Source organism: Moschus berezovskii, chromosome 11 (genome assembly GCF_049115385.1).
Source record: "Moschus berezovskii isolate FMDL1 chromosome 11, NW_MosBer_1.0, whole genome shotgun sequence".
Taxonomy (NCBI): Eukaryota; Metazoa; Chordata; class Mammalia; order Artiodactyla; family Moschidae; genus Moschus; species Moschus berezovskii.
This window is the reverse complement of record NC_142470.1, coordinates 35,233,704-35,252,515: the sequence shown is the minus strand read 5'-3', so window position 1 is coordinate 35,252,515 and position 18,812 is coordinate 35,233,704. Positions and strand designations below refer to the sequence as shown.

The 18,812-nt window shown below is 38.2% G+C and overlaps 1 protein-coding gene across 2 annotated transcripts in view; it reads right to left on the bottom strand.

Moving 5' to 3' along the window:
• Positions 1-18,812, bottom strand: part of BABAM2 (BRISC and BRCA1 A complex member 2) — a 413,168-nt gene that overhangs the window by 318,459 nt on the left and 75,897 nt on the right. For both annotated transcript variants that reach the window (XM_055399169.2, XM_055399167.2), the window contains exon 4: positions 7,469-7,563. In XM_055399169.2, coding sequence (XP_055255144.1) covers positions 7,469-7,563 — 95 coding nt within the window. The remainder of the gene's footprint in view (positions 1-7,468; positions 7,564-18,812) is intronic.

Here is an 18,812-nt window from a genome sequence, read left to right as displayed (position 1 = left end):
GTAATAAAAAAAATACATTATTTTAATTCAAAAATCCAACTCTTTGAGGAGCGTGCTAGAGAGAAAGAAAAGTGATAAGGAGAGGATGATGGAGCTTGCCAACACAAGAAACACAAGTTTGATCCCTGATCTGGGAAGACTTCACATACCACGGGGCAACTAAGCCCATGTGGCACAAGTATTGAACCTGTGCTACAGAGCCCGGGAACCACAATTACTGAGCCCACGTGCTGCAACTACTGAAGCTCATGTGCCCTAGAGCCTGTGCTCCACAAGAAGAGAAGCCACTGCAATGAGAAGGCCATACAACTAGCGAAGAGCTCCTGCCCAACGCAACTAGAGAAAAGCCCATTCAGCAGTGAAGATCCAGCAGGGCCAAAAGTAATAAATAAATAAAATTATATATAAAAGAATGAATTAAAAAAAGAGAGGATGATGAAGAGAGATGACTGACCAACCAAAGACAATGAATAATCTTCAAAACCGATCATTAAATAATCCTCTGAGTAAGCAATTTTTGAACAGAAATGCTTCCTATTCAATTTAGTACCTCATTTTCCTAAAAGCATTTTTACAAATTCAATTGAGTAAATAAAAACTGACAACATCTGCTAAATGTTATATTTGCCATTGGATTTCAAAAAATAACTTGGTTTGCCTTTTTTTCATTTGTCTTATAAGAGTGAACATTTTAAATGTACCTTGTTTGTACTTTCAAGATGTTCTGTTTCTCTACAACTGTGCTTTTAAAGCCTTGTTTATAACACATGCCTTCAAAATTGTGTGTGTATGCATATGTGTGTATATTAATACTCCTCTCCTTAATCCACAGTTGTTATAGTAGCAACACCTTTGAAAAAAATAGATGAACTTACATAAACTGTCATTTTTAGACTGGAGACCTTTCTATTCTCTCTCTACTCTCTCCCCTTAGGAGGTACATTTTACAAAGAATAACAGTATCTTCCTACCTCAAAAAATGCTTCCATGGCTGGTAAGTAAAAATAGATAATGGTATAAATACAGAGTTTTTAACTCATCAACATATAAACCAAGTTCGCACTGAAATTTCCGGTAATTTTCTCATATTCACTTGAAACCATACACTGATGTACCCTTTGAATCCAAGCTGAATAACCCAAGAGAACCAGAGATGCCATTTCTATATAACGTTTACCCTTACTTCTTTCCACCTTAGGAAAATCTATTGGAACTTAAAATCTAGGTTTTCATAAGAAACAAAAAAGTACATTGTTTTTAACATTTTATTAACGTTACTGAAAATTTTATTAAGTATTTTTATTATTAATAATAATTTTAAAATTCTGTATTCTTACCAACAAAGTAAGTGGTATTTACAGTCCACTAAAGATTTTTAGCTTTGCTTCAAAAGTAAAGAACAAAATGATATGTAGGACAACTGTCTTTTGCTTCCAGATAAGATGGAATGGCTTTGTATAAACCAGCATTCTCAACAAAAACAACCAGAAAGTCAGATATCTGAAGGTATTCAATATCTGCTGAAGCAATGAGAACTGGAGGGGCTGAGAATTCAGAAGAGAAAGCATTAGGGAAAGGTACCTCTGGGACATTTACAAATTCTGGGCACAGGAGGCAAGCTGATAAACCAAGCTTTGCACAGCACAAAGCTGCTGCTGGACTCCGAAAAATCATCAAAACAGAGTCCTGAGAGACCTCAAACATGCAGCCAGTTCACCTAAAGACATCTGATTAAGTTCTGCACAGCCCGGGTCAAGAAGCTAAAAATTAAGCAACCACTTCTGAAAAGCAGAGCAGTTATCAGCAGTCTTACAAAACAAAATTTAGAATATGAGATCTGTCAGGACAAAGATCCATGCTGTGAGCATTTACAATAGCCAGTACGTTAAAGCAACCTAGATATCCATCAACAGATGAATGGATACAAAAGTCATGGTACACACAGACAATAGGATATTATTCACTCAAAAAAAGGAACAAATTTGAATCAGTTCTAGTGAAGTAGGTGAACCTAGAGCCTGTTTCCAGAGTGAAGTAAGTTAGAAAGAGAAAAGTAAGTTTAGTATATTAACACATACATATGGAATCTAGAAAAATCGTACTGATAGCCCTATTTGTAGGGCAGCAATAGAGATACAGACATAGAGAACAAACTTGGGGACACTGTGAGGGAGGGAGAGGGAAGGATGAACAAAGAGAGTAGCATTGAAACATATGTTATTGTATGAAAATAGACAGCCAGTGGGAATTTGCTATAGGACACAGGGAGCTCAACCCAGTGCTGTGTGACAACCTAGAGGGGTGGGAGGGAAGTTCAAGAAGGAGAGGACACAGGTATACTTATGACTGATCCATGTTGATGTACAGCAGAAGCCAACACAACATTTTAAAGCAATTATCCTCCAATTTAAATAAATTTAAGAAAAGATCCATGCCATGTGAGTATTGGAATAATTTGATAGCCTTTCTCTTCTCCAAGGGATCTTCCCAACCCAGGGATCAAACCCAGGTCTCCCGCATTGCAGACAGATTCTTTACCAGCTGAGCCACAAGGGCAGGCCAAGAATACTGGAGTGGGTAGCTTATCCCTTCTCCCAACCCAGAAATCGAAGCAGGGTCTCCTGCATGGCAGGCGGATTCTTTACCAACTGAGCTATCAGGGACGCCCAAATAACATGTCAGTATATTTTAAAATATTTTATTGGCCCAAGCACTTTGAAGGGTCTAGGAACATTGACCATGCCAGACTCTTGGTTAAAAATCCTGAAGAGCTCTACCTCAAGAGCAATAGCAAACCAGAGGTAGACACATCCTGACGAGAGTCATAAATCAGCCTCAACCCAGCAGAGTCCCTGTCACATTAAGGTGATCCATCAATGAGTATCTGCCTATGATACGATGAATCTTCTAGAAGGGAACGATGAACCTTCTAGAAGAAGAGAGCATAAACAACCAAATAATATGTTCTTAAGTCACCAACACTTAACTATCCATGGATCTGATAAACTTCTCCCCTACATGTCACACAGCACCCTGTGCATACACCTCTATTCCTGTTCATATCACCCAAGGGGGCAATTCTGTTCACTTACTTGTCTTGAGCATTATGTCCAGCTTCAGGGTGAAAGATGACTCTTTTACAGGTCTCCAATGAAACATTAAACAGATATTTAAAAAATGCAAAGCATCCTATTTTATAATACATTAGTGGTCATGGCAATGGACGTGTCCAGGAGCGGGAGCACCACACACCTGGATGGCATTTTTCAATAACAGGCCATGCAGTCCATCTCAGCTTAGTGCTTTCTTCACATGTATTTCAAATATTTTCAAATACACCAGATATGGACTATTTTGCATGGACATATTCAAAAGATGTCTTCCAGCACAGAGAAGAGCAGGGGAGGAGACACAACAAGATGTAGTACCAAATTCTTTATACACTCACATTCCACACAAGCAGAGTCAGCGAAGGAATTACACAACCAGTAGGTACTACCTGCAGTAGTATTAGGTTCTCTACCCTTGTCCCAAACACAAGATCGTCACCTTCTTTAAATTAGGAAGTCAGATATCAGTGGTTTCTAACACACGATAATTGCAACACATTCTTCTCATTTAAACGTATGATCCACCCTTCCTCCTTTATGCAATTTTATTTTAAAGTGAATTATCACTGTTACTTTGAGGGGAAAGAATTTCACAATACATTCTGAAGCAGTTGAACACACCACAGGGTGTTGCAAAAGCAAGGCTGAAAAATCACTGCTTCAGAGTTTCTGTTAACTGATTTTTATCCCCCAAATTTCTCAAAACTTGAATCTTTCTCCTAGTTTGAATTTTTCATTTAAAGCATTTCAGTCTTGGAAACCAACAAGGCCCTTAAGGAATACAGAACCTTGAAGACAAAATGTTCATCTAATCTCGACGCACCAGGCACTCTTGTAGCCACTAGGATACAACACGGAACAAAACAAACACTATTATCTCAAGAAGCTTCCAGTCCAGTGAATAAAAAAACAGTGATCATGTATCCCAATTCCCCTGGGATGGTCCCATCTTAACAGTGAACATAAAATCCCAGAAAATCCCTCTCTCCTGAACAAGGGCATTTGGTCACCTGAACAGAAATAGATACCTAACAAATAGCACCAAATTTATCAAATGGTGAAAAAGTGCAATAAAAAGACAAATAACCCGACTTAAAAATGGACAAAGGATTTGAACAGACATTTCTCCAAAGAAGATATTTAAATATATATAACCACCTCATATATTTTTATTAACCTTCTGTGTATCCTATAAGCTACTTCAAAGTATTGTTTGGAAAGATACAGGGTACCCTCCAGAGCTGTGCAGACGTCACCCAACTAGGGAAGGTTGTATCCAGTTGCTTCTCCAGGCTTTCCCAGCTCACTCACTAGTCTATGAAGAAGCACTGGGTAGACTGCTTGAGGTTTGAGATTAAAGATAGGTGTTCCCCTAGATTTGCGATCTTTCTTTTAGACATAGTGCTTTGATTTTTGGGGCTGTTCTTCTGCAGCTAATTTCTCAAAAACATTTAATGGCAACTCCACTCAAAACTAAGCATCAGATAAGGGAAGTTATAATATAAACTCCAATGCAACAATATAAATCTAGGTCAATTTCCTGAATACTAAAACCGAAAAGTGGAATAAGACAAAACTTAAAGCCCTTTACACCTTTTAAAGTCCACACTCTAATCAAAACAAATAAATAAGTATATAAATAAATAAACAGAAAGATAAAGTCTAATACACTCACAATCCTTGACAACATTGAAGACGTGCCTTGCAAATTTTAAAGGCAATTCCAAAAAAATAAACCATAAACATGTATTTATTGTTTCCATCTGTTCCCTCTTGCATCATCTTAGCTTAAAGCCCCTTTCCCACCTCCACCTAGATCTATACAACAGTTCTCAATTCTCTTCCTCAATTGCTTCTAATCTACTATATTAACCACACTGCTGTTAGACAATTCTCCATGTTTCATTTCCTTCAGTGACGCTTAACCTAGAATTCAACGCATTCAACAATCTCACTCCACTTTATCTTTTTAACCTTTTCTAGCCCTTCCTTATATTAACTTCAGTTCAGTTCAGTCGCTCAGTCGTGTCCAACTCTTTGCGACCCCATGAATCACAGCACGTCAGGCCTCCCTGTCCATCACCAACTCCCGGTTCACTCAACTCATGTCCATAGAGTTGGTGATGCCACCCAGCCATCTCATTCTCTGTCGTCCCCGTCTCCTCCCACCCCCAATCCCTCCCAGCATCAGTCTTTTCCAGTGAGTCAACTCTTCGCATGAGGTGGCCAAAGTATTGGAGTTTCAGCTTTAGCATCAGTCCTTCCAATGAACACCCCGGACTGATCTCCTTTAGAATGGACTGGTTGGATCTCCTTGCAGTCCAAGGGACTCTCAAGAGTCTTCTCCAACACCACAGTTCAAAAGCATCAATTCTTCAGTGATCAGCTTTCTTCACAGCAAACCTGTCAAGCACCTTATTCTACAATATATTATACCTATCATTTGTTTATGTCATTCCCTCCACTTGAAACACTGTCCACCATACTGCCCTCACTTTTACTCCATTCTGCAAATATTGATACAAATCTCACCTCCATAACAAAGCCTTTTCTGACAAGTATCCTTAAACTTCTGGAGCACTTAGCCTGTTATATAACTTTGGCATTTAGCATGGAGCACTTAGCCTGTTATATAACTTTGGCATTTAGCATATGCTACCTTCCACTGGGCAAGTTTAATACAGGAGAGATATATAGGGGTACATCTGCCTTATTTTCTTCAGGTAAGGCCTTCAGCTTCAACATGGGGTGAATTTGTAATACAAAGCATTTAAAGGGAAGTGAAAATCGCTTGGTTTGGTCCAACTCTTTGCAACCCCAAGGACTATACAGACCATGGATTTCTCCAGGCCAGAATATTGGAGTGGGTAGCTGTTCCCTTCTCCAGGGCATCTTCCCAACCCAGGGATCGAACCCAGGTCTCCCACACTGCAGGCAGATTCTTTACCAACTGAGCTACAAGAGAAGCCCAAGAATACTGGAGTGGGTAGCGTATCCCTTCTCTAACAGATCCTCCCAACCCAGGAATTGAACCAGGTTCTCCTGCATTGCAGGCAGATTCTTTACCAACTGAGCTATCAGGGAAGCATTTAAAGGGTCCAAACTTAAACTAAACTGTTTTTTCAAAGCTTCAATTAAATGTTTTTGGGCATTTCTTTTCTCTTTTTTCCTTAAATTTTTTTATTTTATACTGGAGTATAGCTGATTAACAATGTGATGGTAGCTTCGGGTGGGCGGCAAAAGGACTCAGCCATGCATATACATGTATCCATTCTCCCCCAAACTTCTCTCCCATCCAGGCTGCCACATAACACTGAACAGATAAACTAAAATTAAAAAAAAAAATCACCTAAAGTAACAGTTTATGTGTAAATATTAGAAATTTTGTAACAAATCCATTCTATTCTTGTCAACTGTATTTATACAGTTGTGTTCCAAAATTTAAGATAATTCTTTGGGTTTGGGTTAATATTTCCTGTTTAATACTTCCTTTTTTAAAAAAGGGACGGAGAACAAGATTTCAAAGCAAATTCTCAAACTTTTAATTACAAAACTTCAATGCGGCAAAAAATTTTCCAAAAATCCCAACTAAGAACAAAGTTTTTGAACAAAATAGAACTTCTTATGGTACAAGCATCATAGCAAAACCAAAACTTGGGAAAGGAAAGAGACATTTTGTCTGGTCAGACCTTTTAAACAAGTGGCATATGTTTTTCTCTACCAGACACGAAAAACACACTTTTTATACAAACCGCATGTGCTCTGACAAGTATCAATTCTACCAACCCTTTCTCTGCTTTAAATCCAGAAATATTTTACTTCAATTACAAAGTTTTTGGTCTTGCTTAACAAAGAACACTTAATCTCGTCTTCACCCTTCTGATAATAAGACTGAGATAATGCACATACAAGTCCAAATTTGCCACTTTCACTTCTATACCAAAAAAGGCCTCTTGAAAAGCCAAGAAACACTCCCCTAACAAGTCCTGTGATGAAGTGTTAGTAAACATTAGGAAATTGATTGCAGGCATGAAATATTAAGTTAAAACAAAGAAAATGCTTTCAATATGTCTCCTTAAGTTGAAGCAACAATATTTTAACCAAAAGGCTAGAGACTTTCTTTAATTCAAAATAGTCTGCAAGTAAAGCTGCAATAAAGAAAAAAAAAAAAAACTCTTATTTAAACAATTTTGGCACAAAACAAGTTGTACTTATTTCACAGGACAGAGGGGAAAAAAAGGGGTGGAAAAAATCTGTGTTCAGCAAATGTATCTGTTAAAGAATTGTCAACAGGCAACTTTATTTTCCTTTCAACAAATAAAGATCATCCGAACACAGAACATGCCTGTAGTACTCACATGCAGAGCCGAGGGGTCTGGCAGGAACTCAGCATCTTCTCCAAAGATAAAATCGGGAGGCAGCTCTGGGTACTGGGCATTGAAAATTATATCCCCTGTAATACAAAAAATGTCAGTTCTTATGTCCTTGCAAATGTATGAATGATCGGAGCAGTGTATCAGAAAAACTTCTAAAACAAGTTTATAGTAGTTTAACAAAAATACTGAAAAGCACTTTCATTCAGAAACAGAAAGAACTGATACCTTCTTTTAAATTAACATTCACAACATGCAGTCAAAAGTGTTACCTCCTAATACAGTATACTGGAGAGGGTGGGCATGCCCTCCTCCAGGGGGATCTTCCCAACCCTTGGATCAAACCTGCCTCTGTCTCCTGCATTGAACCCCAGGCAGGTTCTTCACCACTAGTGCCATTTGGGAAGCACATTAATATAAATACCCAGGTAGAAAAGTAGAAACAACTACATCCACAGTACATGCAGATTTTATTAATAGCAAACATGACTGTCCAATCACTGCCTGCTAATTAATAAGCCTTTATCAAGGACTGATTTTCTAAAGATAAAGTCCTGGCCTTGAAAAAATTAAACACACAAACCTTTGGTATAATCGAAAGAACCTTTGGCTCAGAATCCACAAAGTCAGGTTTATATTCACAAGATTTCCTAATTATTTATTAGTTCAAGTCATTTTGGCAAGTTTTAACTTCTTCAGTATTCAGATTCCTCATCAGTTAAAAAAGAGATATAATAGTACTGACAACACAGATTTGTTATGAGGGTAAAAAAGACAGCATGTGTAGCCAGATGTCTGGCATAATGGAAGCACTCAACAAGTCATACAGGAGTACTACTGCTGTTATTACTAGTATTATATTCAAGCATAAGACAAAAATTCCTTGGCAAATTTGTGCTGTAAGTTCTACCTCCTTGTTCCTCCCCTTTCTCCTTCTTCAACTTCCTTTTCTTTCCCCTCTGCTCACACAAAGAATCAGTCTTCATCATTCCACTAACAGATTAGCATATCCACACTCTAATACACATATTGGGTTCTAGTGTGTAAGACTGTATCTACTTGTATACAGGCACACAACCTCTGCACCCATGCACACACATAGTGCTATATCAGTCCAGTCATTTTTACTGCTCAAACAATATCATCTTCGTAGTGACGTCTAAATTTAAACATTCAGACTTCAGTTTTCATTTGAGCCTGACTAACCCTGTGTACTACTTTGGCCACCTCGTGCAACGAGTTCACTCACTGGAAAAGACTCTGATGCTCGGAGGGATCGGGGGTGGGAGGAGACGGGGACGACAGAGAATGAGATGGCTGGATGGCATCACCGACTCGATGGACACGAGTTTGAGTGAACTCCGGAGGTGATGATGGACAGGGAGGCCTGGCGTGCTGTGATTCATGGGGTCGCAAAGAGTTGGACACGACTGAGCGACTGAACTGAACTGAACTGAACCCTGTGTACTAAGGCTTTCAACTTCAAACTCAACCAAGCCTAAAAACATGTCCATGACTATCACTTTTCTCACTCCTCTCTTCCTCTAACTGACTTCCCTATTTCTAAGGATGGCACTGATACTCCTTAATCACCCAGGCTGAAACTTCAATGTCATCTTTGACCTGACCCACATCCTAGAACACAAGTCATCTCAATTCTTCCCCCAAAGTGTTTCTCATATGCTATTTCCTACTGCTAACTGCTCAACCCACAGAGTCGGACACGACTGAAGTGACTTAGCAGCAGCAGCAGCAGCAACTGCTCAACCCAGGCTGAGATGACTTAGTCCATATATTTGTGCATTCAAAAAACAAATATTTGAACTCTCATCTAGACACTATGCTGAGCATGAAAAAGCAAATGAAGAACTCTGTTCTTAAAAAAGCAACAGGCTAGAAGAATTATTACCATACCCTCCTAAGTGCTCTCCAATACCTCCAACCCATAATACATACTATCATAAAGCAAATCTTAAAGTACTGCTGTGCCTCCAAAAATTTCAAATGGTTCTCTAACAGAGTAAGAGCAAACTTTTCAAACTGGAATTTAAGGCCTCCAAAACACAATGTTCCTTATTTATCCACCCTTTTCTCAGGTATCTAAAAGCCAATACTAATTTTCTATTCCAATCAATATAATCTACTCACTGACCTCCAAACTATGACACCTAGTTGAAACGCTCCTTCTCTTTGCTCAGTTCTTATTCATCCTGCGTGAGCCCCTTTAATTACCTTCTCTTGTATGAAGCCTTCCCTAATAAATCCAGGACACACAGATCCTTGTTATTTGTGAAATTCGACAATAGTGATTGGCTATGCCATTAAGTGAGAATACTTAACTGGAGGCTTATACTTAAGTGGCTCCATTCATTTAGTGTTGATGACTGCACAACTTCATGAATGTATTAAAAACCACTAAACTATACACTTCAAAGAGTGAACTGCATGGTATGTGAATTATATCTCAATAAAGCCATTGCTGTTGTTTTTTACTCTAATGCAAAAGTTCACCTCACTTCAATCCAAACTTAAACACAAATAAATTAGAAGGTGTTTACTCAATGGTTATGGGTAAATTACTTTTTATAAATAAAATCATCTTGAAAATGCAATTGTAGAGTTCTCCATTAAAAAAAAAATTTGTAATAAACGCATGGTATATGTGAGGCCTTATGATATACATCATGTCAATACAAAGATGGTTAACCTCAAGGAGCTCACATTTAGTAAGAGGGACAGGACATATACACTGAAGCACAAATACACAGTGGTACAAAGTAAGTACATATATTGATCTTCCTACATATCTTACACGCAGTCAGAGAATAAACATGCTCTTATACTGACTTCATGTGTTTGACAGGGCAAAATACAATACATAGAGAACATATTCAAGAAATGTTCAATATGTGAAAGAAATTCTATTCTCTGAATTGGATATCTAAGTACTGACAAAATCTACAGTAAGGAATAAAGTACAGAAGAGTTACTTCTACCACTTTCTGTAGTGAATAAATCTGAACAAGGAAATACACTCATCAGAAGTTGGGTGTAGAGTTAAATTATCAAAAGTAATAAAATCACTACCTTTCCTTCACCCTACCACTATCATCATCTCTGGTTTTTAACTATATCTATTACAAATTATGAACCTCCTTCAAATGTGCTAACTATAAAGCATTAGCCCAAGCTAAGACTAAGAGGCAAAGACAATATGAACATTCTAATTATTCATTCTTACTCAACTATAATCATAAGTTAATAAAACAGAGGCATTGAGTTTTGGGGAAAGCTATACTAGAATCTATTGTGCCTTGATGCTCAAAAAATAAGTAGCATGCTAAACTCCAATAGAAAAAATTTTGTTACTTTTGTTACTACAGGAGGACACAAAGTTGGATTTTCAAGTTCTCAAAGGAGCATTGACAGTAATACGTATTTCCAAACCACTAAAGGAGATCAGTCCTGGGTGTCCACTGAAAGGACTGATGCTAAAGCTGAAACTCCAATACTCTGGCCACTTCATGCAACGAGTTGACTCACTGGAAAAGAGTCTGATGCTGAGAGGGATAGGGGGCAGGAGGAGAAGGGGACGACAGAGAATGAGATGGCCGGATGGCATCACCGACTCAATGGACATGAGTGTGAACTCCGGGAGTCGGTGATGGACAGGGAGGCCTGGTGTGCTGTGATTCATGGCGTTTCAAAGAGTCGGACACGACTGAGCGACTGAACTAAACTGAACTGAACTGAAACAGTAGGAATCTGATCCAAGGATATCTACTCTTGCCAATTCTATTCAGCACTGTACTGAAGGTTCTAGCCAGGGCAATTAGGCAAGAAAAAGAAATGAGTGGCATCTGTATTGGAAAGAAAAGGCAAACTTATCTCTATCCACAGATGACATGATCTTGCATAAAGAAAAGCCTAAGGAATTCACACATGCATACACACAATGAAAACTAACAACAAGTTTTGCAAGGTTCCAAGAATACAAGACAGATGTATAAAATCAATTGTTTTTCTATATACTACCAACAAACAATCCAAACATGAAGTTAAGAATATAATTCCATTTTCAACTATATCAAGAAGAATAAAACACTTAGGAATAAACTTAGCAAAAGAAGTATGAAGACGTGTACTCTGAAAACTACGAAACATTGTTCAAAGACTTTAAGAAAGCCTACATATATGGGAGATGAACATCTCATGTACACGGATCAGAAGACAATATTGTTGAGATAGCAATACTACCTAAATTAAGGTACGGATTTCAAGCAATCCTGCTGGCTTTTTTCTCTATGGGCAGAAACTGACAAATCACTCCTAAAAATCATATGGAAATGTAAGGGATTCTGTATGAACAGAAAGTAACTCTGAAAAACAGCAAAGTTGAAACACTCACACTTCCCAATTTCAAAACTGATTACAAAGCCACAGTAATTAAGACAGTGTGGCAACAACATAAATACAGACATACAGATCAATGGAATTGAACTCAGAGTCTGAAAATAAATCTTCTGTTTATAGTCAACTGATTTTTGGCAAGGGTGCCAGGACAACTCAATGGGGTAAAAAGAGCTTTTATAATTTGATACTCTTAAGGATGAGACTAAAGAAAAAAAATGAGAGAGAAAGAGAATATAATAAGTGTTGGTGAGGTTGTGGAGAAATCAGAAGATTCATTTACTGATGGTGAGAATATAAAATGGTTCCATCACTCTGGAAAATAGTTTGGCAAGTCCTCAAAATGCTAGAGTTATGTCATGACTCCTCCTAGGTATATACCCAAGAAAAATGAAAATATATGTCCACACAAAAACTTGCACATGAATGTTTATAGCAGTCTTATTCACAGTAGCAAAAAAAGCAGAAACAATCCAACACTCATCTGATAAATGGATAAACAAAATATGGTATATACATATAACAGAATATTATTCAAGTATAAAAAAGATACCGATCAGAAGCTACAATGTGGATAAACCCTGAAAACTTTATGCTAAGTGAAAAAAGCCGGACACCAAAGACCATATGTTATATGATTACTGTATTATTCCCCTTCTATGAAATGTCCAGAAATATATAAATCCATAGAGACAGAAAGTAGATCCATGGTTGCCAGGGGCCTAAAAAGGACGGAATAGGGAGTTATGGCTAATGAGTTCCGGAGAAGGCAATGGCACCCCACCCCAGTACTCTTGCATGGAAAATCCCCTGGACGGAGGAGCCTGGTGGGTTGCAGTCCATGGGGTCACTAGGAGGTGAACACAACTGAGCGACTTCACTGTCACTTTTCACTTTCATGCACTGGAGAAGGAAATAGCAACCCACTCCAGTGTTCTTGCCTGGAGAATCCCAGGGGGAGCCTGGTGGACTGCCCTCTATGGGGTCGCACAGAGTCGGACATAAGTGAAGCGACTTAGCAGCAGCAGCAGCTAATGAGTTCAAAGTTTCTTTCTGTAGAGACGAAAATGTTCTGGAATTAGTGTTGATGATTGCACAACTTCATGAATGAATTAAAAACCACTAAACTATACACTTCAAAGAGTGAATTGCATGGTATGTGAATTATATCTCAATAAAGCCATTGCTGTTGTTTTTTACTATGATGCAAAAGTTCACCTCACTTCAATCCGAACTTAAACACAAATAAATTAGAAGGTGTTTACTCAATGGTTATGAGTAAATTACTTTTTATAAATAAAATCATCTTGAAAATGCAATTGTAGAGTTCTCCATAAAAAAAAAAACTCTGCAATGAATCCTTTTTAAAAGCAAATAATGTTTTTATAAGATGAATACTTACAAAGATCTTTATTTTTCAAGAAGTTTCCCTATGGGTTTTCTTAAAGGAGAGCACTGGGTGGTGTTAATTTTTTTAATCTAAAAAAAATTTTTAAGCTGCCAAAATTATTTAAATATACAAAAAAGATTTTTAAAGGAAACAATGTATACCAGTGATTGCTTCCTCAACTGTAACAATCCTTTTAGAGAGACATTACCATACTACACAGAGCAAAAAATATCATACAAGTAATTTTCAAAACAAAAAATAAATTTAAATGTCTTCCAGAATCTCACAGTCTTAAACATTTCAGAATTTCTCAAACTCTTTACCTTCAACCTCAAAGAACTCCTAAAATACTTTACCTTAATTCTGTATAGCCTCTTTGGAATAAAATGCAGCATTGTTTCCTTGCTAGGAAGAACAGTCAGTAAACCAGTCAAGAACATTTATTAAAAACCCACCATGCACAGATGCACATATCAGACACCTGGGGAGAAATACAGGAAGTATAAAACACAGTCCCTGACCTCAAGGCAGAGATGGTGAAGAAAAGACCAACACAAATCACGGAGAAGAGCAATAACATCGTTTCCTTTATTTCACCCTGGACAAGATGATAGGAACTCTGAGGACAGATCCCTTGGATACTGCTTGCTCCAACTTTTCATAAAGAGGAAGAGCAGGCAAGAGAACAAAGAAATAAAAATAGAATCAGAGGTGATAGAAGGTGAGGTTTAAAAAAAAGTAAGTAAAGAAACAAAACTCCTAGAATGGCTAGCAGTATAACAAACACCTAACAACTCATCTCACACGCTAGTAAAGTCATGCTCAAAATTCTCCAAGCCAGGCTTCAGCAATATGTGAACTGTGAACTCCCAGATGTTCAAGCAGGTTTTAGAAAAGGCAGAGGCACCAGAGATCAAATTGCCAACATCCACTGGATCATGGAGAAAGCAAGAGAGTTCCAGAAAACCATCTATTTCTGCTTCATTGACTATGCCAAAGCCTTTGACTGTGTGGATCACAATAAACTGTGGAAAATTCTGAAAGAGATGGGAATACCAGACCACCTGACCTGCCTCTTGAGAAACGGGTATGCAGGTCAGGAAGCAACAGTCAGAACTGTACATGGAACAACAGACTGGTTCCAAATAGGAAAAGGAGTACGTGAAGGCTGTACACTGTCATTCTCCTTATTTAACTTATACACAGAGTACATCATGAGGAACGCTGGGCTGGAAGAAGCACAAGCTGGAATCAAGATTGCCGAGAGAAATATCAATAACCTCAGATATGCAGATGACACCACCCTTATGGCAGAAAGTGAAGAGGAACTCAAAAGCCTCTAGAGGAAAGTGAAAGAGGAGAGTGAAAAGCTTGGCTTGAAGCTCAACATTCAGAAAACAAAGATCATGGCATCTGGTCCCATCACTTCATGGGAAATAGATGGGAAAACAGTGGAAACAGCGTCAGACTTTATTTTTTTGGGCTCCAAAATCACTGCGGATGCTGATTGCAGCCATGAAATTAAAAGACGCTTACTCCTTGGAAGGAAAGTTATGACCAACCTAGATAGTACATTAAAAAGCAGAGACATTACTTTGCCAACCAAGGTCCGTCTAGTCAAGGCTATGGTTTTTCCCATGGTCATGTATGGATGTGAGAGTTGGACTGTGAAGAAAGCTGATCGCCGAAGAATTGATGCTTTTGAACTGTGGTGCTGGAGAAGACTCTAGAGTCCCTTGGACTGCAAGGAGATCCAACCAGTCCATTCTAAAAGAGATCAATCCTGGGTGTTCATTGGAAGGACTGATGCTAAAGCTGAAACTCCAATACTTTGGCCACTTCATGCAACGAGTTGACTCACTGGAAAAGACTCTGATGCTGGGAAGGATTGGGGGCGGGAGAGAAGGGGACGACAGAGAATGAGATGGCTGGGTGGCATCACCGACTCGATGGACATGAGGTTGAGTGAACTCCGGGAGTTGGTGATGGACAGGGAGGCCTGGCGTCTGTGATTCATGGGGTCACAAAGAGTCGGACACGACTGAGCGACTGAACTGAACAACAAAATGGAGCTGTTGTAAGTCTTACTTTTCATAATTCCCTGAAAATTCACACACTACAACTGTAGGACCAATGGGGCAGAAATTCTTCTCTTTGAAAATACATGTCTACAATTCTTCATAAAAAGCACAATAGGAGCAAGAAAGTTTTTGTCTACATTCTTGTGTTTTGGTAGCTGACACTCTTTGGAACATAGAAGCACCATCTCCGGAAGGCCCAGTCACCAGAGCTGAAGAGTGGGCCACTTGTCCTGCTCTCCAGTTACAGAAGGAATGCAGTTTGTCCCCAAGCTCCCTTCCTTATTTTCATCAATGAATAGTATCATGCTACTTCGTCTACCTTAAAGCTGAAATAACTGCCAGGAAAACACAGTTTCAAAGAAACAATTCAAATGGCAAATTACTGGTGTCCAGGGAGGCCAACCATTGATGGAAGAAATATTCTTTTCAGTGGCTCCATAAAATGATTATTTACTGAAACTCTCAACTATAGGAAGTAAAGGTCAGAAAGAGTCTTGTGGAAATGCCAGGTTGAAGGAGATTTTCATTGGAAAGGTAGGTTTAGGCAACAGTTTTACCAAAGATTTTGGAGAGGTAACTCAATTTCACGAGTTAGTTCTAACTCCTGATATATTGTTTCCTTACACTGAAATTTAACCTATCTTTCTCTGAAAAGTTTATCTCTCTTTCTCTGAAAATTTCATCCACTGGTTCTTAGGAATTAATGGAACAAGTACAGTTTCACTTTAATATCATAGCCCTTCAATTATTCACAGGCAGTTCTTATGACCTCTCTTTCAACCCTACCAAGAGTCATCTTGTAACCAGGTTAAATATCCCAGCTTCTTGCACTACTTTTCTTATGACTTGGTCTCCATTTCCTTTATTACCATTTCCTCTCTCTTCTCTGCATGTGTACCAGTTTGTCTACAGTCCTCTTTGAGGGTAATGCCCATAACCAAGCACAAGATTTCAGGTGTGCTCTAAAGAACACAGATCAAGTAAAAAAAAAATAAATCAAAATCCATGCCTTCATTTTAGACACTAAACTTCATTTTAGATACTAAACAAATATCATTGCATATTGAAGTAGCTTTTTTGGCAGCCATATCAATGTTAACTCACTCATGTTATGCTTCCTGTCAACTAAAAAAGCCCCCAAACTTTTACATATACACTAATGCTAAGACTTGGTCTTAATTTGGACACCTGAATTTCAGAAGCCATTTCAGGATTTTAAATTTACCCCTATTCTACTTCAATCTTGTCAGATTTAGATCTCTAGTTTACAGTCCATCATAATATTTTTAGGTTTATCATTAAGAGATTTTTAATTTTGTTCAATGTTTTTTCTGCATCTATTAGTATGATCATATAGCTTATATTAGACTGTAAACAAATGGAAGTAACATTGATTTTCAAATGCTGCCTGTTATCTATTTCTAGGATAAAACCCACTTGGTAGTGATACATTTTTTTTCCCACTAGATCACTGACTCAACGGACATGAGTTTGAGCAAGCTCTGGGAGATGGTGAAGAACAGAGAAGCCTGGTGTGCTGCAGTCCACGGGGTTTCAACACGGAGTAGGACATGACTGAGCGACTGAACACAACAGAACAGATTCAGTGTGCTGGTTAAGTTTTTGAAGAGTGGGCTCTCTCTTTAAATGATGGATACTGGTTTATAGTATGCTTTGTTTTTCCTGTACTTTCTCTGACTGGTTTTGCTATCAGGAAAATGTGGCCTTATAGAATCAGTTGGTAAATTCTGTGTCCACTTCAGTTTCTGAAAGAAACTGTGTAGAACTGGTGCTATTTCTTCCTTAAATGTTTAGTAGAATTCTCCTGAGAGAATCTGGACCTGGAGTTTTACTTTTGAAATACTTCTCTTATAAAATATGAATTCAATTGTTATAATAGATATCAGATTATCTACCTCTTTCTGAGTGAATTTCAATAATTTAAGTCTTTTGAGGAATTTGTTCATTTAAGTTGTCAAATGAGTTGATAAAAAGTTAGGCTCAGACTAAAAGTGCAGAACTATGTTCTGTGGGCTTGGTTCAAATGTCAGTATAGTTTTCAAAGCCTTTTAATGCTACCCTGGTTTTCCCCAAGTGTTTATTACCCAGAAACCAGTTTAGGACCTGGGCAAGAGGCTACACTACAGTCCATTTCTCAAAGACTTTGCCCTATTGGTTCTGTCCAGTTCCACACACGGGCAGCCCGAGGATAAGTCTGAGATTCCACACACAAACTAAATGATGCTTTTTCTCCAGCTCCCTCCGCTTCACGATTTCTCTCTATACTCTCTGGCTCCTACGGATGCGTCTTCCTGATGTTACGGTAGAAAGTAGGAATTATAGCCTCCCCAAGTGCATTTCCTATGTCTATGTCCACCTAAAGATGAAAGAACAAAAGAAAAGAGTTATGGAGGCTACTGCAGGAGTCGTTTCATAACCTGATTAGGGCCAGCAGTTCAAGAAAACCTCCATCCTAACCCCCGCTCAATCCTTTTGATTTTCTGACCCAAGAGAAAGGGTTTTCCTTGACGCTTCTTCTGTCCACACCCTGCACGGTTCCAGGATCCAGAGAAAGGAAGAAAGATAGGGAGGGGGGCAGGAAATTAACCTCTTACCTCTATATGGGCCATTCTTTAAGCTCTTATCTCTCTTCTTAGTATCTATTATTTATTTTTCTGAGTCCTCAAGTAGTTGCTATTTACATTCTTTAGGTATTCTAGGGTTTTTAATTGCAACCACTGGAGAGAGATAGGCTGGAATACATTTACATCTTCTTATCTGTAACTGATAATTAATCTTAAGAAATAAATATCTAATAAATAATCATAAATAAAATAATTAAGTAAACTTAATTTTAACATATTTAGCCAACAGATACAAAATAGTATCATTTCAGTGCATAATCAATATAAAGGTAATTAGTGAGAGTTTCATATTATTTTTAGTATTAAGATTTCAGAATCTGATGTGTCATATTTACATCACACCTCAAATTCAGATTATTCATATTTCAAGTACTCCACAGCTATATGTGGCTAGCAGTGACCACACTGAGCAGCACAGAGCCAGAAGAACAAATAAAAGGAGAGACGAGAAAGAAGGGAATGAAAGGAGAGCAAGAAGGAGAGGTCACCCAACCTTCCATGGTCACTTCCAGGTAAAATGGGCTCACAAGTCCATAAGCAGCATATTCTGTTGCTGGACAGTTATTAGTTGATGGATAAAGTAACTTCTTACATAAGAAAAATATATATGCTTGTATATCACTTTTACCTATTCATGGAAATCCTACACTAAGCATTACTCTACATGGCGGTCCCTAAATCATCTATCAGCAAATGACCTCTTCTTTTAGTTTTCTCTTCTTCAGATAAAATATGCCAGTTGTTTCAGTGGTTGATGTACAATAAGAGACAGTTCTCAGGAAATTAAGCCTAAGCTACATAAT